This window comes from Pleurodeles waltl, chromosome 5, assembly GCF_031143425.1.
Source record: "Pleurodeles waltl isolate 20211129_DDA chromosome 5, aPleWal1.hap1.20221129, whole genome shotgun sequence".
Taxonomy (NCBI): domain Eukaryota; kingdom Metazoa; phylum Chordata; class Amphibia; order Caudata; family Salamandridae; genus Pleurodeles; species Pleurodeles waltl.
This window is the reverse complement of record NC_090444.1, coordinates 734,785,888-734,809,774: the sequence shown is the minus strand read 5'-3', so window position 1 is coordinate 734,809,774 and position 23,887 is coordinate 734,785,888. Positions and strand designations below refer to the sequence as shown.

The 23,887-nt window shown below is 44.7% G+C and overlaps 1 protein-coding gene across 4 annotated transcripts in view; it reads right to left on the bottom strand.

Moving 5' to 3' along the window:
• BIRC6 (baculoviral IAP repeat containing 6) overlaps positions 1-23,887 on the bottom strand; it is a 1,722,273-nt gene that overhangs the window by 330,156 nt on the left and 1,368,230 nt on the right. For all 4 annotated transcript variants that reach the window (XM_069234691.1, XM_069234693.1, XM_069234692.1 and 1 more), the window contains one exon: positions 3,338-3,505. In XM_069234691.1, the coding sequence (XP_069090792.1) occupies positions 3,338-3,505 (168 nt within the window). The remainder of the gene's footprint in view (positions 1-3,337; positions 3,506-23,887) is intronic.

Here is a 23,887-nt window from a genome sequence, read left to right as displayed (position 1 = left end):
GAGTTGGCTGTAGGCTAGGCCCTTCAGCCAACCAGCACCACGCACGGCCAATAGCTGTGGTGGCACGGGGTTGGGCAGTTATAGGGGGTTGGCGGCAGGTCAGGCCCAGCTGCCAACACCTGCCGCACATGGCCTAAGGTCGTGCATGGCACGTGGGTTGGATGGTTATAGAGGATTTGCTTCAAGGCCTGGCCGCAGGTAAGTCCCTGCACTAACCACCCCATGTGCTGTGCAGGGTTGGGTGGTTATAGGGGTTAGAGCACCACTACTCTGAATGGCCAAAGGCCTTGCGTAGATCAGGACTGGGTGGTTATAAGGGCTTGGCCCTGCGGCCAACCTCTGCAGTGCATGGTCTAAGTTGGATCAAAGTATAGTAATTAAAATTACCTTACGTTAAAGAAACCATAGAAATTCACTGAAAAAAGCAAAGGTTACAGGGACGTTATAGTTCTTTACTCGCACAAAACAATAGAAGTTACAATTATTTCAAGTGACTATAACTCACAACCTAAGGTAACTCTAACTTGCACCTTAAGGTAACTATAAAATGCTCCCTTGGCCAATGGAAAGAAAAAATATTTAGTGTATGTGGAATGACAAATATTGACTAGGAAATATGGACTACGAATCCAAGTGAGTCACAGAGCAGTCCTAACTGTCCTCACATACACTGTACCATCTGGCAAAGTTGTTTTTGTTTCAGGGGAAAGGGAAACCTCACTCACAGATGTGGTAAGGGGCATCAAGTACCTATGTAGTCACTGAAAGCTAAAGAGCCACAAAAAAGTCTGTGACCTCTGAAAGTACCTTTCCTTTAACACACTGCTCAGAGGTGTGGTATTCCTATGGCCCGACGCCCAAGGCATATTGTTTGTAGTCAAGAGCAACAAGTTTTCATGTTTATCTTTTCCTTGAGATAAGGCAGGCCTACCCCACCTTCAGCACAAACCCTTTGTCTGCCAGTTTAAAGGGATGGAAACTGTCTGAAGTTGAGGTAATATTTGTGTCCACAGGTTAACGTTCTTCGAACTTGTATTTATGGTTCATTAATGCAAAGCCTTGATTATGAGGGTGAGCGCTCCAAATAAACGTAACTTCACACTGCACTACTGACATTGGTTCCAGTACAAATGTGTACAAAATGAGGCTACTTATGATGCTCCCAGAATGCTCACTTATTAGATGCAAATGTCTGCAGAAACTTGAAAGCAAGATTGATGATTTATCCTTGCTTCCAAAATAAATATTCAGAAAAAAAATTCAAGTAGAAAAAAAATGTTTTACTAAATTAATGTGAAATTTTAGGTACTATTTCTTTGAAGCATCATTTAGTAAAATGTGTTGATCCATGCTATTTAAAAAAATTATTCATAATGGAAAATCAGTTTAATCATTTTCAACTAGATTTGGTGAAACATGAAAATAAACAAGCAATCCGACATTGGTGGTCAGTCTTTTGGTTTTGTCAATGTGTGCCTTGTTTTGAAATTGCTTTTGTAACACTTTATTGTTGTGGAAGCTGCCAAGCCCTCACCATTGTAACAAACGTCAGTAAAAAGCAAAAACTAAATTGGTCTAAAAAAGCACACATTGCCAAAGTAGTTCATGGCACTGAAAAAAACTGTGTGCCAATATGCTCCTTGTGGAAGAGCAGAATGCTATCACTCACAGTAAAGCCAGCCAATAGATGGATAGAGAGGGGAATAGCATTTTAATTAAAAAAAAATGTCTTGGTAAATGCCAGACCTGATTAGGGGCCCAATTCTTAAAGAAAGTCACAAAAGGGCATCCATGGTGTATGTCTTAACAATAGGTGGCTTTCATGAATTCACAATAGACCAGGAAATCGTACTCCTATAAAATATTTGTGAACTGTATTTTAGCACAAGCAAATATGCATGTGTGGATTTGCTCATGCGAAAATCTATTGTCTGTTAACAAGTTCACTTTCCCTCCAACCACTTTTTCCCAACCCTGGAAGAATGTTGACTTCTGCCCTTGTCAGGAGAAAATGTCCAACTTTTTTCAGCAGGGAAAAAAACTAGAGAAGAGCAGGTCAAAATCCTTAACACATGCAAATTAGTAGGTTTGCAGAGGCATTCCAGCCCTGGAAATATTGATTACTGCTTCCTCCATCCCCAGTATGCAGATCAGCAGAAAGGTAGCAAAATAAGGAAATTGCTATAACATGGCTTGACACTGCTAGCATTCAAGCCCTAATATAGTATTCACCCTAGCATAATCAGAGAGGCTATTATCAGAGCTCTTACATAATGAGATTACTGCCATAATTTGTTGCTGCACTACATTGCATCAAATAGACAAGCATATTTTTAACAGGACAAGAAGATTATGAAGCAACCTGTCCTACGGACAAGTAGATATTTTATTAAGTTCCACACCCCTGACTGCACATAATGTGTTAAACTAGAGGGTCTGTAGTACTTCAAGGGGTGATTGGGAGGCAAAGAGAAAAGAAACAAAATGTTTACCAGTCCAAAACATTTGTTCACAACATTCGTTGCATCACTTAAAAGGAACCCCTATGCACAAAAATTAAAGAAAAAACAACACTAATATGAATGGAAAGTACAGCCTGTTTTGGAGGACAAATTTGCATTGAAAGTAACAACAAGGAAAGTTGTATAAATATGGAATATGGATACAAAATAAAAATCTGCAGATATCAGAAGCTACTACAGATGTGTTATTAATTTAAACCAAATTGCTTTTCCACTAGCAGGAGCTTTCAATTTGACAAGAACTACTCTCATTTTGTTTTCCCTGATACCAAACAATAAAAGCAAAGTTCCCTTTTATATAGAGAATCAAAATGTTGAGATCAGCCATAAAAAATATGCCATGAGCAGAAAAAGAGGGACACAAAAATCAACTAAGGCATAAGGAGGGGCATCACAATTGTTGCCAAAAGCTATAACAACTGGCAGGCATGTACAATGCAAGTTCCCTGGTGTTTCACTGGAGACTCAGTTATAACTGACAGTGACTGGTTTAAACATTCAAAAAGAACTGAAATCATAGGCACTCTTTCGACAAGAGACCTGCTGCAAAAATCCAAAATTTCCTAGGAGCACTCTACTAAAAGTCAGGGAGTACAAGGCTCTGTTTAAATGTTCGTGGTTGCAATTCGTTTTGATAACATTTTGTTCCGCTTCTCTACAAAATATTGAGTTAAACAGCAGAATCAATATAGTTATTTAATTAGGAAGTATTAGTGTCACAGAGTTTTTAATAACTTGACAGTTTTGAAAAGCAAATATAAATCAGTTGGTGAAAAATAAGCAGACTGGTTACTCAAGTGTCAAATGGCAGTTACCTGGCAGTAATTTATGGTATAAATGAAACACTGGAACACTGATGGTTTTGCTCGATGATTCTGCCCCACAGGATGCACTACCCACTTTATCTGACAGTGCTCTCCCTCGTCTTGATGGTGGTCGAGGTGGCGTGAAAGATACCGTCCTTTTTGACTGAGATTTCAACCCTTTGGGAAAACCATTAAACACTATCACAGTGATTACTCAAATACAAACACTTGCGTTAAAAATCAGCAGTATCATAAAATAAATCAACAAAAATAATATGGCTAACACAAATCATAAGTATATCTTCTAATTCAATAATCTGAAGAATTCATAGCAAAATTTCACTTCATAGATAAAAACAATTAAGAAATCTTAATTTGTGTATTAAAACAGCATATCTGTACTACAATGGGGGTACTAACTACAAAATCTAGAATCAAACAATGTGGAATTTAAGATGGAGAGAACTCACTGTGTAGTGGTTTTAATAAAGATTTCACATATGACAAACATAATGTAGTGCTAACAGAGTATCCATAGAACAACTGGCTATCCAGATGCAACCCACATAAGCACATACCTTAAAATTCACTTAAAGACTGCAATCAGAAACTGGTTTCCCTTGAGATACTAGGTGACAGTATTTGCTAATTTTCTTAGAGAGAGGTGAGATGATAAACTGGAGGACAAGGGTGCTGAGAGGAAAGACACAGATAGTGAGGAACTGAAATAAGCAGATTCATGAAAGTAGACTTGAGGAGACTTGGAAAGAGGAATGTGGTTTTGAAAGTCTGGACCTGTAAAGTTGGGAACATCGCTAGAGATAAGATGCACCACTGGGATTCAACTGCAAGATGCCCAGTCTACTGCTAAGCACACAGAGGCATAAACTGCTAAAATGCAATCTGATTTAGGACTCTGAGAATCCTGCAGATGAGTCTGGTCCAACAGTCATGTCACTAGACCCCTTAGGATCAAATGAGAACACACACTTGATAAATTAAGGTAAAAAAAGACTCATTTAAAGTAACAGGCTAAGCTTTATTATTATTGCTGTAGCACAGTCTACTCGCGGAACCCTTTGACAATCATGGCAATTGCATAGAATATCTCATGTTTGACTAATCTCATGTGTGAACTCTCTCTCCAGTTAGCTTGCCTATAGGATTTATTCTGAAATGCTGGGGGCAGAGAGGAGGAGGTTACTATCCACTTAACACTCCCCAAAATCAATGAAGAAAGTCCCTTCAAAATCTATACCCACTGAAGGCATCCCTTTCTATATAATCAGCTGCATTTTAGGACACTGAAAAGTCAGCCTAAAAAAGTAGGTGAGTGAACTCCTAAGAAGTATTATGAGCAATATTTCAGCTCTACAGAGGATGTATTTTAATGTTGAAAGTTAATATAGTGGACAACTAAAAAGGCACATACTAAGAGATACAAAACCTTTAATAGAGGATCAGTGAATGGGTTTTCTCATTAATTCAGGCCCTTACCATCATCTGAATATTTATTAACATGTCTTAATTATTAAAGGTTTTTCATTTCTGGATGGTCATTTGCTCATTTTTGAGTCTGGTTATATTCTATTCAATTCGATATAACCATTTCTTCCCAAGCAAGACGGATGGGTGTGGCCTTTGTTATCTACATGTCCAGAAAAAATGAATGTTCAATCAGCAAGAAGGAACCATCCTTCAAAGATCTTTAAGGTGAGAATGTATACTTATGCCATGGTTTCAATGAGACTTCAAGTTCCTCAAAAGCATTGTTCCTATTAACTAAAATCACTTATCTTGTGATGTAAGATACAGAGCGGATGAGGTTCTGCAGAACTAACAATCTTCTACTTTTATAAAACTATGCATAGATATGTTTACAATTTGTAGAATATTCCCATCAAAATGAAGAATTGATTGGTTAAATATGGTTCAATATGACATAAATTTACACTGTAATGTCTTAGTTCTTTTTCCAGAAATGTAGGCTCCATGAAACACCTTTTTTCCGTAAAGTTTGGGTGACTGTTTTTTTCTTTTTGCTGGTGAAGATTTAATTGGTATTTAGGACATTCCATGCAAATTTTGATTAAATAAATGACAGTTTTATATTCATGTGCTGTCCTGCCTTGTTATATTATTGCCATGGCCTTAAATTTCCTACTCTGAGATTCGAAAGATCACTGATCAGGTGTGCTTCTCCCTACTTGTTACCAGTCTGAAGATGTGCTGAAGAATGTGTGAGGCAGGATGAATGAATGATGATTGAGGGACAGATGCTGCTTCAGAGCACGTGTATCCTTACCCAGATTAGGTTCAGTATGTGTTCTATCTGAGGGGTGTGAAAGAATGTCACCCAGGTCGTGAATTGAAGGGAGCTGCAGAAAGTGTCTTTAGAGCTCTTGAGTTTGAACAAGGTTGTAGACAAAGTATGGTTTCAATGTGGAAGGTTGCAGTTGCATGGTGTAAGGTTGCAGTTGAAACGCTGATGGTAAGTTACAATGGTGAATGTCCCTAAACCTTAACAGGTGTAGCAAAACAAACGTCTGTCATACATAGCAGAAGACTAAGACTTTGTAAAGTGAGATAAAAAAGTTTGATGGTAAAGATGACTATACTTAGATAAAAGCTGTACTAAATTTGCCATTTAACAGATCAGGTTTATCAAGTCATTCGATTTGTTAAGTTCAACTCATCCTCTGTCGTGGTGCATTGTTCTTTTGGTGGAGGTAGAGATGTGAGCTTTCGGTTACTGATTGAGAATACAACTAGTGGGAGAGTGCCACTGAGAGAGAACTTCAACCTGACCTAGGACGGGGCATCAGGATTGTTAAGGGAAGTTTAGCAGCGAGATGCTTGGGCTAATGTAACGGTGTCTCAACAACAGCTATAGTGAGGAAAAGTTCGACCATCTCTTTCTTTGTGAAGTTGGAGTTTCCTAACTGAGATTTTGGAGTGGATGCCTTTCCCAAGAAATGTACATAAAATGAGACGGATTGTGATACACTGGAAGTTGCTCAGAACCCCAGGGGAGGAGTATTGGAAACAAGCAGATAAACAGCATGTCTGACACACCAGGGTGTATGATTAAGTGAACAAAGGCTTGGCTTTGTGGATGACATGGTTGGTAAAATAACAGACCAGCCTGGGGACAGCACACATTGAGGGCTGGTAGCGCAGTTGCAGGACAAACACTGCTGGGTAGGGCAGGACCCCCAGGATCAGGGGATTGGCCTGGAGCGTTTTTGTTTTTTATTCATCTTTATTGAAAGAGATACAACACATAGTATGGCAGAGTAGCATAGCTGTCGATGATACAAACAGCTTTACTTTACAATTCATCAATCTCCACTGTGCAAGACAGAAATTGGTGATTCCACCAATGTCTGGGTAGAGTAACCATAGTGATCATCAAATGTCTACACGTCTCCCAGTCAGCATCAGCAGAGCAACAAGCCAGCCAATGCCTTTATCACATATGGAGAAAGAAAATATACACATCCAAAAACTAAACTTCTAAACCAAACTGTAGCAGCAGCGGACATGCATAGCGGCATCATCTCCCACAAGCTCCCGGCGGCGGTGCGCTTTGAATGTGTACTGTGTTTATTCATGGAGCTTGTAGACACGTATCGGGTCTTTCATTGCTGAACATGTGCAAAAGTGCAAACAGTGTGAGTATAAAAATGAAATGCACATAAGATATAGTACAGTCACAACAGAATGGCAGTGGAAAAATTACTAGGAGCATGGAGAGGGTATCCAACATAATCAGGGTGATCATTATTTCCATGATACCATGACAAATTATGCAGGTTCTGTGCCCAAAATCATCAAATGTGTTATTTTAATCAGGTAAGAGCAGGTTCCAACATGTCGTGCAAATAAGACCCCAAGTATGAGGTAAGTAAAGAATTCCCAGGCCAGTTTTTGCTACAGTAGAAAATCCAACAAGGAGATTTTATTCTTCTCGTGGAGTAAAGATGGTAGTGATTATGGGCTCTGTGTACATCAAATGAGGACATAATGGCTCCAGTAGCTAATGCTGGAAACCATGAAGACAAAGTACCTGCGGCTGAGGCTGGTCAACCTGCAAGTACATGCGTCCAGAAACACACAGAAAGCCACTCAGGACACTCCGAATCGTCATCGAAAATCCAACGTCACTAGAATATAACTGGCGAGGTTACTGAAGCAGTGCTGGGAGGCAAGGCTCTGAAGGACCAAGTCAAAAGAGGTCTAAAACAAAAGCAAGCAGGAAGGCAACATAGTACCCCTGGTGTGGGTATACTCTGCAATTACCCTACATGACCAGTGAACACAACAGAGCATGTGAGATGAGTGGTAGTATGACTTAAGGACTCATGGTGTGACATAGAGAGAGCAAGGTTACTTTCAGAGAGAAGAAAGTCCATTGCTTTTTAAGAAGGCACTCCCTGGCACCTCCTCTTTCAAACAGTGATGTTCTGCCAGTCTGCCACAGGGAATCTTAAGACCTGAACTCGTTGGGTCATATTACTAATGGAAAAGAATTGCACATGGATAGGAGTGACTTCTGAGATGAGAGGGGACCCAACACACATGCTGATAGCAACAGGGAAACTGTTAATGTTAAAGGAGCATATTTCTCTCCCACAGAAAAAAAGAGCCCAGTTCAAACTAAGGTTGGTTATGGTAGTCTTGAGTAGGGTGGTTGGGGGATAGTCGAGTGGTGGAAGCACATAAAAGACATACGAAAAGCAAAAGTACTTAAGAAGATTATGCCTAAGTGAGATAGTACCTTCATTTTCCAAAGGTTTACTATGCAACACAGCTTAGAAGGGAAAACATCATTCTGTAGGTATGTTATCTATTTAACACTAAAATCACAGGTAAACCAAGAGCTAAGGTATGTTCTGAAGGCAAAAGAAATAAGAATCCAGCTACAGTTAATATTGGAGTGATTCAGGTTAATTTCAGTGACCCCTCTGAATGTTCAGCCCCACTATTATCTGTGCCCCAGAGGGGTAGTCACGTCCATTTAGAACTGCCACCTAAGTGTACCTTGTATGTAATCCTCCTGGAGAATGTAGTGGTTTTAGCAAAGTCATAGAAGGAAGAATGCCACGAGCTAAGGAAGAAAGTGACATATTGTCTTAGGTAACATTTGAGATGGGTGCATTATTTATGTGAGAAAATAATAAATGGTGAGGATCACATGGTTCAGCAATGAGAGTAAAAGCAGCCAATATTAATTGGGAAATTATTGGTTAGACTGGAATTGTGGTATAGCCCAGATAAGAAAATTCAGGCTCTGCTCCTAGGCTGCTGTTATGGACCAGTAAACAGACACAGACAACCATCACTTTGAGTGAGTGCCACAACATAGGGTAACTTGCTCGGACCATAATGTTACCAACAGAAATGCTTTTGTACCGCTTCAGGGCTTGGCTCAAATTGACCAACTCTTGCAATCTGGAGCAACTGATATTAAGCTCATGATTCAGAATATAAGAGACGAGGATCAGAAAAATTTGACTTCAGACTGTAACTTCAAACAAGATATTTATTTAAGTAGTAACAGAGCCAGTCACATGTCAGTAAGCTGCACTGAACATTGCAGGAATTCGAAACAAACTGGAAAATCAAGACTGGTTGTCCTTTAATAACTTTGATATAATACTTTGCCAAGAGACCTGGGCTATGGACTTATTTCATATCAATGGTTACTATTCTATACTAGCCAACAAAGGCAGAGCTAAGCAAGGACTGGGTGTTTAAATATCAGTAAGCCTTTCCTATCAATAAGTAATTCTCACTATTGTAATTCTCACTATAAGCAAATATTGCTTAGCAAGCTTTGAGCTCTGACAACCTATTATTAATTATATCCTTAATAAAAACATTATGTAAGTTTTCTAACATGGTGATCTGCAGATTTACTGACATGGCTGGGGAGGCTCATACACATTTAAGACATGATTTGTATAGCAAGGCACTGAATAATCATGAAGCATAATTTAGGTTTTGCTTCAGATTATGATTTTCCACCTCTGAGCCTGCAGCGTCGATATTTATATGAGAGGCTCAGGAAGTACTATAGTTTATAACACAAAAGGATGATGAACAGAGTGCTGAAACTTTTTAAGCACTCACCTCCAGTCACAGATCTGGGTTTAATTCATGGTTCTTTTGCTCACCATGCCACTCCAGCTTGGACCCAGTCATATGCAAATCAGTCTTGAGCCTGTTCCCCGTGGGAACATTCCAGCCCAACTGCCAGGCCAGGTCTTCTCAGGACCGGAAACAATCATCCTGGGACCTGTTTGAGGGTATCACCCTTCATCAGCAAGGCTAGCTTGAATCCAGTGGCACAATGAGCATGGGATCCACGTCTGCTCATACCCTTCTACTTAGGGTGACTACAGCAACACAAAAAGATGACGGACGGTTTTAGAAATGGGGTCTTTAGTTGGCAGAGGTATTCACCTTTGTCCAAATAGGGACCAAAATCCTATTCAGGGTGAGTCACACACAATCCAAATTACCCTGTGCCCACCACCCTCTGTTAGCTTGGCACTGAGCAGTCAGACTTAACTTAGAAGGCAATGTGTAAAGAATTTCTGCAATCAACCATACAGTAACACAGCAAAAATACCACAAAAATACACCACACAGGTTTAGAAAAATATAAGATATTTACTTGGTTAAATTAAGGTCAAAACGATAAAGATTCAATACGCACAAGTTGGAATATCACTTTTGCAAGGTTTAAAATGGTCTTAAATCTTAGAAATCAACAGTTGTCTCTTGTTTGCACAAAGTACCTGGTTTGCGTCCAAATTACCACTCACAGAGACCACAGAGGAGATGCGTGGAAAAATAAGGTGTGCGTTGGATTTTCCAACGAGGCACAGACAATGTGTTGTTTCTTTTCACACTGCATGGGGCTTTGCGTCGATTTCCGGCACACAGTCTTGGTTCCTCACTGCTGATGCGGGGATCTTTGGATGCCCAGGGACGATGCAGGGAAAAATCCTGGGCGTGCAGGAAGAAGTCAGAGGTGTTGCACCGATCGGGTAGGCGATGCGTCAAATTTTCTGTTGCACGGCAGCCGCTGTGTCGTTCTTCGCTCGGGAAGTCGGGCTGCGTCGTTCCGGTTTGGCATCGATTTTCGGCGCACAAGGAGTTGCCTTGAAGAGATGAAGTCTTTTCGGCCCTGATACTTCAGAAAACAGGAGGTAAGCTCTATCCAAGCCCTTGGAGAGCACTTCTCAGCAAAGTCAGAGGCAAGCAAGGAAGCAGGGCAACAGCAAAGCAGCAATCCTTCACAGCAAAGCAATCCAGGTGAGTACTTTGGGAAGCCAGGCAGTTCCTCTAGACAGGTTGCAGGATCTAGTGCAGAAGTGTCTGATTTGGTGGGGTCAGAGAGACCCAGTTTATATACCTAAAAATGCCTTTGAAGTGGGGGAATCCAAGAGTGGTTTTGAAGTGCAAAAGGCCCCCCTCTCAGTACAGGTCTGTCTGTCATGGTCCCAGTACGGGGATTGGCAGTCCAATGTGTGAGGGCAGGCCAACAGCCTCTGAAATTTAAGTATCAGGCCTTCCACCCTCCCAGCCCAGGAAGACCCATTCAGTATATCGATGAGTGCAGGTGACACAAAGTATCCTGTGTTTCTGGTTGTCTGGGTGAAATGCACAAGGGAGCTGTCAACCAGCCAAGTCAGATGTGGATTGGAGACAGGCTGTAAGGCACAGATGGATTTTAAGTGCAGAGAAATACCCAGTTTCTAAAAGTGGCATTTCTGAAATAGTAATATAAAATCCAACTTCACCAATAAGCAGGTTTTTGTATTACCTTTCTGGCCATACTAAATATGACCTGGTTACCCCTTTCTGATCAGAATCTACCACTCAAACAGTATATGAGGGTAGCCCTAATGCTATCCCATGAAAGGAGCAGGCCTCACAGTAGTAGAAAACAAATTTTGGAGTTTTCCACTACCAGGACATATAAAGCACCCATGTATATGTCCTGCCTTTTACCTACATAGCACCCTGCCCTCTGGGTGTCCTAGGGCCTACCTTAGGGGTGACTTATATGAAGAAAAAGGACAGTGTAAGGCTTGGCAAGTACTTTTAAATGCCAAGTCGAAGTGGCAGCGAAACTGCACACACAGGCCTTGCAATGGGAGACCTGAGACATGGTTAAGGGGCTACGTATGTGGGTGGCACAACCAGTGCAGCAGGCTCACTAGTAGCTTTCCATTTACAGTCCCATGGCACATGTAGTGCACTTTATCAGGGACTTACAAGTAAATTAAATACGCCAATTGGGTATGAGCCAATGTTACCATGTTTTCGGAAGAGAGCATATGCACTTTAGCACTGATTGGCAGTGGTAAAGTGTGCAGAGTCCTAAAACCAGAAAAAATAATGTCTGGAAAGTGAAGGGAGGCAGGAAATAAGTTGGGGGGGATGACCACCCTAAGGCTGTCAGGTCTAACAGACGAAGTGCTGAAAGTTTTCAAATACTCACCCCCCAGTCACAGATCTGGGTTTAATCTAATGTTCTTTTGCTCACCATGCCACCCAGTACTATAGTTTATATAATGTTCTCAACTAACATCTTAAATCTACCATCAAGTTGTAATATCACACCTAAACGCAGGAGTATCCACAACTTGCTATTGATTAGTTTACAGACTGTAGTAAAAGCTAATCGCATAGAAGGGGGACCCATTAATTATTCTAAAAACAAACTACTAAGGTTGGAATCAAACAAAATTGATCAAAACGATTTTGAAACATCTTTTAATCAAAAATGGGCAAGCTATTTGGGAATGCTTGGCATATGATGCAAACTCACAAGCTATACTACTTTCCTTTGGTTCTCTCTGTGACACTATTAAGCCAATGTTAACCTTCAAGAAAAGCTTCTCAGGAGAAAAGCCTTTCTGGTAGTCCAAGCGTGCCTTCTCTACTACACCCAGAAAGCGCCACTCTGCTGTATTGAAGAAGAAGAAAAAAAAGTACTGCGGTGGTGGGGCAGAGGCACTGGTGGTAGCTCACATTCGGAGCTCCGCTGCATGTGACAGGAGAAAGCACTGGCAGCAACACCGCAAGGGTCTCTACCCTGCCAGAGTAGTGCTGTGGTGTTGGTACACACGGGCGACACGAGCCCCAGAGGCGTAGCGCCCATCAAGAAAGAAAACAGCCCTGCAACAGTGTGGTGCTGGATGCCACAGTTACAAGATGGCTGCCGTGGCCTGAGTACCGGAGGCTGCATACCGGGACACAAGCGACTTCGCCCGGAGCCCCCCGGACCAAACACTGAAGACATCTGGGGCTTCAGCGACCAGCACGCCCCCGCATGACCAAGTGAACTCTACTATTGGCATATTGGGGAAGTGCCGCATGAAGAACAGAGAACGCTGCAAGGCCGGGACTCCGTCTCTGCAACTTGCTTGTCTTCTGTGCAGGCCCTCGGGGAAGCAAACACATCCTGCTGCTGGGCCCCGAACCTTTGGATGCCTGCCTGCCCTGAACACTCACCCTGACTGAGGAGGTCTACATCGGTGTCAAGAAGCCTGCCTGTAGTGCTCAACAGCATGGAGGATATGCTACATGCCTATCCCTGTGCAGCTCACTGACAGACTCTCCACTCACCCTTATGATGCATGCATGCCCCAACCTCTGCCTTGCTTGAGGAGGTCTACAATAGTGCCCGGGAACTGCCTGCAGTGTCTAACAGCATGAGAGGTGTGCTACAAGCAGATTCCTGCGCAACCCACTGATGGACGTTCCACTCGCCCCAATGTCCAGCAAGGCAATGTTTAACCCCCCTTGCTGCGGACGTGCTGCCCAATTGCCACTGGCGACCCCTATGCTCCACCCCCTAGAAACATACAACATGCATGGAAACGGTCATATACCACCTACGCAATTATATACAAGGCCAAACAGAAGTCACAACTAGGCCCTGGCTTGGGATCGCTGCACTGTGTCGGAGTCATAACCAGCCCTCAGGTGCCCAACATGTGAAAACCACATCTTGCAGCTTATCCACTAACAGCACCGGGGTTTGACCTATGGTGTTATCACCTTATACCAGATCCAGGTATCCCCTATTAGTGAAGTGTATGCAGTTTCTAGGAAGCCAGGGCTCTCTAGAGGTTGCTGTGGATGAGCAGTCAAGACTTATCTAGGAGACATGCAAAGCTTATGCAATACCACTATAATCACACAGCACTTACACACATGAAAGAACCACACAGTGTTACAAAAATAAAGGTACTTTATTAGGGTAACAAATACTAGAATTCTGAATAGGCAGTCCACCAACTAGAGGTAAGTAAGCACACTATTATATACACATTAACAATCAGTAAATAACATAGAAAGCAACAGGCACTGGTAAAAGCAATAGCAAATAGTGAGGAAATACCCTCTTCCTTGGAAATAGGTGTTACATGGCTTGGGAGGGGTAGCCTCCCCAAAACACCGGTATGCTTTGAATGGCACATTTGGTGCCCTCCTTGCAAAAAACGGGTTGCACCAGTCCAGGGACCCCCAGCTACCTCTAGAGAGCATTGGCTTCCTAGACACTGCCTACACTTCATAAGATGATAACACCATAGGTGCTCACCACACACCAGGCCAGCTTCTTAAAATGCTAGTACACTACATATTTTAACTCTGAGAGACCAGGACAAGTTAATATAAATCCCAAGCATTAAAGTTGCATACATCATCTATCTACCTCCTACTTTGAACCTAACATTGGAATAATAACATCTGGAGTTAGCCCTCCAGTGCGGGTGAAGATGGCGATTCACTGCTGAGCTCGGTCTGCTCACCAGGTCAGCCACTTGGAAGTATGGAGTGTGATCGTTTTTTGACTTTGTAAGCCGCCCCCCGTACACCACCCAGCCTTACCTGAACATATATTTGAACATGGAGCAGGCTCCTCATCCCTCAGGTGGTTTACTTCTGAATGGGGCAGCGGTGCCACAATTTACGAGAGTGGCAGAGAGCAGGCATTGGTCACAGTGTCTGAGGAGCAGCAGAGCAATGCGGGAGCAGGAGCCTTGGCTTAAGTTTTGTTTTCTGGCGTTGCAGTAACAGTGCTGCCCACGACTGCTGGATCAGGGGGTGCTGGTTGCTGTTCCGGGAGGAGCAGGATTGGGCTCTCTCCTCTGAAAGGTATTTAGAGAGTTCAGACTGAGCTCCTTGCAATCTTTAGCTGCTACTCCTCACTTTCTGGATAAAGGTAGGGGTAGCCCTGCTTTGTCTGGACGGGACTGCCAATCCCTATCCCTTGCCAAAAATGCTGGTATGTCCCAGTCTCTTTCTGGCTCTATGGGACAAAGCGGGGGGATGTCCTTCTACACTCTCCGAGAACATTATACTCCTTCATTTCTCTGCTCCCTCCTCCTGCTTCTACTGCCGTAAGTGGTACAATGAGTTCCAGGGTTAAAGAAACCCAGGAGAAACACTCCGCATCAGCGGTCCTGGCACCCTCTCATCCAGTGCAGCTAGTGGCAGCAGCTAGGGAGCTCCTTGTTCAGACACCTGCCTCCCCGGTCCAGCAGGGGTCAATCAAGGGGACTAATGTGAACAGGGCTGCTTGTCAGTCAGAATTTGGAAATGGGCAGGCACATCCTCCACAGTCTGGCATTGCAAATGTATTAGGGGCACGACCACACGATTCTGCTGCTATTGGGGGGTGTCCAGGAGGCCTTCTACCCCTCTGACTCAGGTAGCATATCAGACAATGACAATAATGATGATTTAGTTGTTCAATCAGACCTAGGAGCCAAATACCACATTGATAATCTAGAGCTCTCTAGGAGGCTCCTTGTGCACTCAGATATATCTGCTACCACTACTACTATGCTTCCCACAAGGGATTTGAGAAGTTGGGGGGGGGGGGGGCATGTGAGGATGGGGCGACAGCCATCCAGCTAGAGGACTTGGTTGTGGCAGCTTTTGAGCAGGGGGTATTGGAAACCACTACATCACTTGTTGGCAGACAAGCTATTATGAGCTTCTGATGGAACGGCGCTAACCGCTCCCAATCACTCTCCATCCGGATCAGCTCCCCCTACTACCTCACCAGTCACCAATCAGCCTAGTTCCAAGGATGGTGCTTTCAGAGAGGATCCTCCTCCTGTGATAAGATCCTCATTGGTGCAAGATGCCGCCACCTTGAACACTATTTACTATATCCTATGGCAACATAGGGAGGAGTATTGGAAAGATTCTCTGCCATTAAAGTCGGCCCACCTAAAGGCAGAGGTAGTTTTATGGAAGCAGTCTAAAACTATGGATAATTTTCAATCCCGTCCCTGGGCAGTGATGACATCATCCCATGTGGCCCGCTGTATGGTGATCGAGGAAAATCGCTAAGTGATCATCCCGCTTGAATCCCAGTTTTTTAGCCTTCCATCTAGAGTGGAAGATCTGGAGAACCAATTATGTAGAAATAACCTCCAGGTTAAAGGGGGTGAGGGGGCCTGGAGGCGATGATCCTAGGGGCTTTGTCATCTGACAGTTCTGAGAAGCCCTCCCTAATCAGAATGATTGGGACATGGATTGCATGATTCAGAGGGCCCATCACATTCTATTCAGGTGTCCCAACAAAGAAGGGATGTCCTCTCGGCACCCCCTGGCCATTCTGATCTATGTAGGGAATTTCATTCTGCGACAAGTGATTTATCAAGCTGCTTCACTAAAATCGCCTGTTGAGGCGGAGGGGGTAGGCTTCTTTGTTCGTTCAGATTTTTGTCAACAAACTGTATTGAGGCTTTGACAGCTCCGGGAGCATATCCCGGCACTCCAAGTTGGGGACAATCATTTCTCTTATGGAACCAGCAACCTTGCGGTTTGGATTTGACAGCCAGACTTACTTTTGTTACGATGGCCCACAGGTCCGGGAGCAGGGGGGGGTTCATGGGTTTGTAGTCTGGGTTGAATGTTTAGTTTTTTGGATGTAAGGGTGGAAAAACTAGAAAGCTTGACTATAAGAAAACTAAACTGGTTTGCTAGGGAATAAAGGTGATTTTCAATTTATAGAAAGCTACTCAGAAGGTGTCATGGCAGAAGTTTTATTGTCTTGGGGCAGCTCGTGATCTTGGAGTCATGATGATCATGGCTGGTGACAGTAGAGATCGTGGCCAGCAATTGCCTATCTTATCCTGGAATATTAATGGGTTTAAGTTGCTGATTGTCCGAGAAGAACTTAACACCCTTAAACAGCAAATTATTTGCCTCCAAGAGGTGCACCTCTCCTACGTACAAATTCCTTTGTAAAAGGCCCTTGGTTTCAGAGTTTTATGTACTTCATATGTTTCACCTCTGCTCAGAGGGGTGTTGCATTATTGGCTCAGGGCAGAATATGGGGGCTCTTGAGGCAAAAGATCGATCTAGGTGACTGATGTCTTTTCTCAACTATCTAGAAGGATAATCTGTACTTCATTCTTTGGGTCTATGAACCAAATAATGATGATCCAACAGTTTTGGATGTCTTATTGGCAGAGCTTCACCTATGGTCAGCCCCTCATTGTTTGTGTGGATTTTAATGTAACACTATGCCCCAAAAATGACCATCGGTGCCCGGCTTTTTGGGGGAAGCATCGATTTAGGGAAGCCCTGCAACAACTTATCTTTTTGTATGCGCTGGTTCATCTCTGGAGACTGAAGCTTCTCAATGAACCTGGCTTTAAGCTCTATTCTGTCCCCCATAAATATCTCTCACATTTGGATATGTTCTTAGAAACCAACACACTAGTCTGATCCTCGAAGATGGTGTCGAATCCGAGAGTCGTATCTGACCATAATTCGGTTTCCTGTTTATTCAACTCAGTGGTTCACTTCAGGCCTCAGGGATGAACTTTTGAGTAAAGACTTCTTCTTGAGGAGGGCTATATCTCTTCGATGAGCCTTCATTTCTCACAAGTTCTCCTGGAGGTTAATGTTGGTCCGGCAGCTCCCAAAATTGTTTGGGATGCCCTTAAAGCTTTTTGTCAGAGACAAAAGCTCTAGTTTGTGGCCAACCAATGAAGAGAGGCAAGGTTACAGGAGAACGTGGCCTGTCGGACTCTTAGTATTGTAAAGATCAATTTGGAATGCAGTGTAATTGCTAGGGATGGACCCCCAACCAAGGCTCTCAGGCAACAGCTGACGGTTCTCCTAGCTGCTCTTAGGATACAAATTTGGGACCAGGCAGTCTAAAACTCCCAGGCTAGGCAAATGCCGAATTTCGAGACCAGCGAGGGGATGGTGCAGCTGCTCTCTTTTAGAGTGAAGGACCTTCCAGTGTGAACATCAATATGCAGATCAAGTATCTTCAGCATAAGGTTAGTCACATTAAGAGGGCTAATCTAAAAGCACAGATGACTCTTTCGGATTTGGAGGCTGACATCAGCTCTCCAGCCAAGAGTAAGGTTTCTGGTCCAGACCAGTCCCATTGGAATTCTAGGCTACCTACTCGTATATCCTGGCCCCAGTTCTCCAGGTTTTATTTAATTCTTTTGATGCATTTGGTCATGTTCCTGGGGTAAGATCGATATTGTCATCTTCAATAAAAAGGGGAAGGACACTACTCTTTGTGGTTCATATTGCCCAATTTGTTTAATTAATGCTGACTCAAAGATCTATATGTGAATTCTGGCTAATCGGTTACCAGCGGTCATCACAGGCTTGATTGATTCTAAGAAGCATGGTTTTATCCCAGGATGGGATGCAACCTCACATGTCAAAATGGAAATAACTGCCCGGGAGACTGCCTCAGCTGCTAAGGGCTCAGTAGGTATGGTTCTGTCAGAGGTAGAGCAGGCCTTTGACAATGTTTCTTAGCCCTTACCCTGAGCGGTTATGGAGACTGCTGGGCTTGGTTCTGTCTCTGTCTCTAGAGTCCGTCGACTTTATACCTGTCTGAAGGCAAGGATTAGCTGTTTAGGACTTCTTTCCGACCCCATTGCCATTTCTCAGTGTGCCATGCAGGGGTGTCCTCTTTCTCCTCAGCTGTTTGCCTTGTACATCAAGACTTATTCAATCTCTCAAGTCGGCTGAGGATATCCAACCCCTGAAGATTCATTGGTTCGAGGTTAAGGTTTTAGCCTACGCAGATAATCTAGCTGTATTAACTATTTCCCCAGTTAAAGCTTTAAGGGTAGTAGAGGGGGGTCACCCAATCATTTAGGAGTGTTTCCGGCTAGAAGCTTAACTTAGATAAAACTCAGGTCTTGTCTAACATCGTCTTTTTTTCCCCATTTAGATTTGGATGTGCCTTACCACTGAGGTATGTGTGGCGGTCAGACCTCCACTTCTGAGTAGGCAGAATGGGTGGGGGGTGGGTTGGAGGAGGGGGGGACTGGGGGAGGGGGGGGGGGGCTCTCTTTAGCATATTCTCCTTAAGCAGATTTTCCCAAATACTGCCCTCCTTTCTCAACTCGCATATTTAGGGTATAAGCCAAATTTGCCCAAGTGTGTTCATAAGTGCGTTAGGGGAAAGTGAGAGAAGGTTAGGCTTCTTATAGGAGGCTGGCTCAGTATATGCTATACACCTATTGGTAAGGCACCACGTACTGACCCCAGGCAAACCCTTAGTGACAGTGTAGAAGGTTCAAGATAACCAGAGCTCTCAGAGAGGTAGCTGCGGAGGGCAGCTAAGGCTTGTCCAGGAAAGTGTAACGCAGTTGCAAATACCACACAAGTCAGTCAATGATACACACACAGAAAAATAACCACACCAGTGTTAGAAAAATAGTCTATCTTTAACAAACACACTAGAACTAACTTTGGTGTATCTTCTAACCAGAGATATGATCATACAAAAATATACTTAAAAAAGGTATGTACACGCATATAATGGCCCCTATGAGGCGGAAGGGGGACCATATACTAAGTAAATGTAATGTGAGACTAACTCCCGAACCAAACTACCACCCAAGGACCCTTAGGACTGGGGAAGCACAAGAACACCCAAGGTAAGTAGACAGGATCCCACAGGCGCCCATGTGCAGAGATGTAACCCGGGTTAGAGGCCTTAGGATAACAAGGGAAAGTCACAGTTGGAGTTTGAAGCCCCTTCCAAGAGTCACCTCAGGAAACCCCTTAGGACAAAGGAGGTGGGATAGTGTCCCCACCTGTGGACACTCAGAGTAGTGGAGTACCTACACAAGGGAGCCAAGGTGCATAGGGGTGAAGTCACGTCAGAACCTTCTGTTGAAGCCAATGGAGACTCGGGTTGTCCAGCTGCTGTTGTGACCTGTGCACCAGGTCGGTGGGACCCAGGTGTGGGTTCCTGAAGAAGAGGACCTAAAGAGAGAAAGGACAGAGTCCAGACCACCCGGAGGTGCCAAGGCAGTGCAGGAGAGCAATGCCCACCCTTTCAGAAGATGCTTTCCTGTTAGATGAAGGACATAGGAGTGTAGCTGTGGACTCCAGGCAATGCAGGAAGACCCCTAGAGTAGTATATTAACTGTCCTATGCTGGTCGTTGAATTGCAGAGGGGTCAGCGGGACCACCAACAAGCCAGGAAGCATTGCACAACGTTTGCAGGATTTGTGGGGGCCAGCAAGGTCCAGGTGACCTAACCTTTGCAGGTAGGTCAGGGCCAGCCTTCCGCAAGCAGGAGAGCCAGCAGAATTCGATGGAGCCCCCAGCAGGCACAGGGACACGCACAGGGGCCTCAGCAGCACAGCAAAAAAGGATGCCCACGTCATAGGAGTTGCATGGAGGATGTCGTTCTTGGAGCTGGAGAGTGCTGGAGGCAGGGGCTTCTTGGAGCTAGGAGGTCTTCGGACTGAAGAGCCAACAAGCCTTGGCAACGATAAATAGACTGGTGCACAGGAGTTCCAGCCAAGCAGCTCTAGCGAGGGACTGAAGACTTCTCAGTTGCATAGAAGTCAGGTCAGACTTCTGGAAAGCCACAGAACCACCACCTAAGTTGTACTACCTTGAAGAGTCTGTGGAACAGCAGTATCCACAAACTGGTCGTCGTCGTTGAGGTGCCTGTGGATGCAGGGGAGTGACTTCTTCCCTCCAAGGGAGATTCCTTCTTGCTTTTCTAAGTGCAGACAGAGCCCCTGTGATTCTGGAGGATGCATGGCCATGGGCCTCCATAAGTCCTGCAGAACTAAGAAACTGTTTTAGTAGGAGCCCTCCTACTTGTTGCAGTCTTGCTTTTAGTTCCAGTGAAGAACGGCAGCAGTTCTGGTGTCCAGGTTGCAGAAGTGTCTTGCAGATGGCTCCTGAAGTCTTGCAGACTAATCTGGCGCCACACCCTCAGGGGAGCCCTTAAGTAACCCAGAAAGAGGGTTGGACACTAACTGCAGGGACCAACCTATCAGGGGAGAGTCAGGGACGTCACCCAGCTGGACTAATAAGTCAGATGCTCCAAGGGGCCTCTGCACATCTTGTGTACAAGATGGCAGAATCAAGTGGCCACATGGCAGAGCTCTGTCCACTTCTCTAGGGGAGGAGCTGGACAGGGGTGGTGGTCACGCCCCTGTCCTTTGTGTGGTTTTGTGCCAGAGTGGGAGCCAGGGGCTCCTGCACTGCAGTAAACCAGTTTAAGGAAAGAGGGCACCAAATGTGCCCTTCAAAGCAGTCTGGTGGCGCTCAGAGGCACACCCACCCCAACCTAATGACATCTACTTCTAGAGAAGAGTTGGTCACACCTCTACTCTACAGGAAATCCTTTGTTCTGCCTTCTCCTGCCCGAGTTAGGCTCAGCAGCAGGAGGGCAGAACACTGTCTGGGGTTAGCAGTAGCACAGGCTGGCATGGAGAACCTGCAAGGCTGTACAGGGAAAATATGGGGGATCCCCTACAGAACCCCCAGGGTACCTGGCATCATACAACACAATTGGTGTAGTTACATCATTTCAACATGTTTGATACCAAACATGTCTAGGCTTGGTGGAGCCATTATGTAGTTGGACATCTCGTGTTGACCAGAGTCCACTACATACCTTAAGATGGCTTCCCCACACTTACAAAGCCCAGAAAATGGAGGCTGGGATTTGTAGTGGCACATCTGCTCATGCAGGGGTGTCCTCACATTGAGAACGATGCACCCTGCCCTTGGGCTGAAGGGCCTACCTTAGAGGTGACTTACAGGGTCAGAGTGCAGTGACCATGATATAAGGCAAACCTTATATTTAGGGTGAAAGGTGCATGCACCATTTCATACAGGCTGCAATAACAGGCCCGTAGTCACAGTTAACACGGGCCCCTATCGGTGGCACAATACATGCTGCAGCCCCTGGGAAACCCCTGGTGTACCAATGTCCTGGGTACCTAGGTACCATATAGTAGGGACTTACCTGAGTGCACCAGTATGAGAATTGTGGGGTGTAAAAGGTACTTACCAACTCAATTTAGGGGAGGGAACACAGACACTGGGATCATGTGTAATACAGTCTAAAGGAAATACAACAAGTGATGGACGGAATGCTGAACATTGTCAAAAATTCACCCCCAGTACAGTGATCTGGGCCTAAATCCATCGTTTTTTTGCTGCCCATGCCATTCCAGTTTGGACCCAGCCATATGCAAATCAGTCTTGACCCTGTTCCCCATGGGAACAGTCCAGCCCGAACTGCTAGGCCAGGTCTTCCCTGGACTGGAAACAAGCATCATGGGACCGGTTTCGGGGTTTCACCCCTCATCAGCCAGGCTAGCTTGAATCCAGTGGCATGGGAAGCACGGGACCCACGTCTGGGCATACCCTTCCCACTTAGGGCAACAAAGCAAAAACAACAAGTGATGGACGGAATGCTGAACATTGTCAAACATTCACCCCCAGTACAGTGATCTGGGCCTAAATCCATCGTTGTTTCCGGTCCAGTGAGGACCTGGCTTGGCAGTTCGGTCTGGACTGTTCCCATGAGGAACAGGGTCAAGACTGATTTGCATATGGCTGGGTCCAAACTGGGGTGGCATGGTGAGCAAAAGAACGATGGATTAAACCCAGATCTATGACTGGGGGTGAGTGTTTGACAATGTTCAGCATTCCGTCCATTGCTTGTTGTTTTTGCTTTGTCGCCCTAAGTGGGAAGGGTATGCCCAGACGTGGGTCCCGTGCTTCCCATGCCACTGGATTCAAGCTAGCCTGGCTGATCAGGGGTGAAACCCCGAAACCGGTCCCAGGATGCTTGTTTCCGGTCCAGTGAGGACCTGGCTTGGCAGTTCGGTCTGGACTGTTCCCATGAGGAACAGGGTCAAGACTGATTTGCATATGGCTGGGTCCGAACTGGGGTGGCATGGTGAGCAAAAGAACGATGGATTAAGCCCAGATCTATGACTGGGGGTGAGTGTTTGACAAAGTTCAGCATTCCGTCCATCACTTGTTGTTTTTGCTTTGTCGCCCTAAGTGGGAAGGGTATGCCCAGACGTGGGTCCAGTGCTTCCCATGCCACTGGATTCAAGCTAGCCTGGGTGATGAGGGGTGAAACCCCAAAACCGGTCCCAGGATGCTTGTTTCCGATCCAGTGAGGACCTGGCTTGGCAGTTCGGTCTGGACTGTTCCCATGAGGAACAGGGTCAAGACTGATTTGCATATGGCTGGGTCCAAACTGGGGTGGCATGGGGAGCAAAAGAACGATGGATTAAACCCAGATCTATGACTGGGGGTGAGTGTTTGACAATGTTCAGCATTCCGTCCATCACTTGTTGTTTTTACTACAGTCTAAACACACTGACACAAGGCAAAAAGTTGGGGTAACTATGACAGAAAGGTGCTATTTTCCTACACTTCTTACAGTTGTTTGAGGGGTAAATCTTTTACTCTTTAGAGAACCTGCAGCAGCAGTAATTGCTTCCTCGTACTAGCTTTTACAGGTATTTGCAAGTACAACATTTTATTTCTAGTATCAATAAGGACGAGATAAGCTGCTCTGACAATCCCCTATTAGAGCTGGTAATGAACGCTCCCTTGAAGAGGAATATTGGTTTGGTCTATAAACTAATTTATTCCTTTTCACGTGTCCACAAGGCCGATCCTTTTCAGCAGGGGGCGGTTAAATGAAGCAAGCTCCTGAAATTTGAGTTAACAGTTGGGGACACATAGTTCAATAACATCCTGGCGCAGACGCACCTGAATGTTTCAAGCATTAAGGTTCATCATATTGAATGCATCAATGATCTTTACCACACTCCCTACCACCTTGAGTTATGAAGTTCCATGTGGATGATCGCTGGGGCCCAGAGGGGGCCGACCTAGTACATGTCTTTGCCTCATGTCTTAGTCTACATCATTTCTGGGCATTTGTTTTCAGAAAAATTAACATCTCAAACCTATTGCTAGGGTGGGACACGAAGTTGATCATGCTGGGGTACCCGCCGGGCATCCCTCAACTCCCGGCTGGCTTATACTTCTTTTAAGTTTCTATGGCTAGGCTGGTGCTGGCACGCTCCTGGCTCATGAGTGGGGCACCCAATCCCTGGAAGTGGTGGCAGGAATTCTTGAACATCTGTCTGCTGCAGATGACTTTGAAAGAGAATTGATGCATAGAGATGAAGGCTGAGCCTGATTTGGGGCCCGTCAGGCTTTGGATTGGAGATTCGCTTG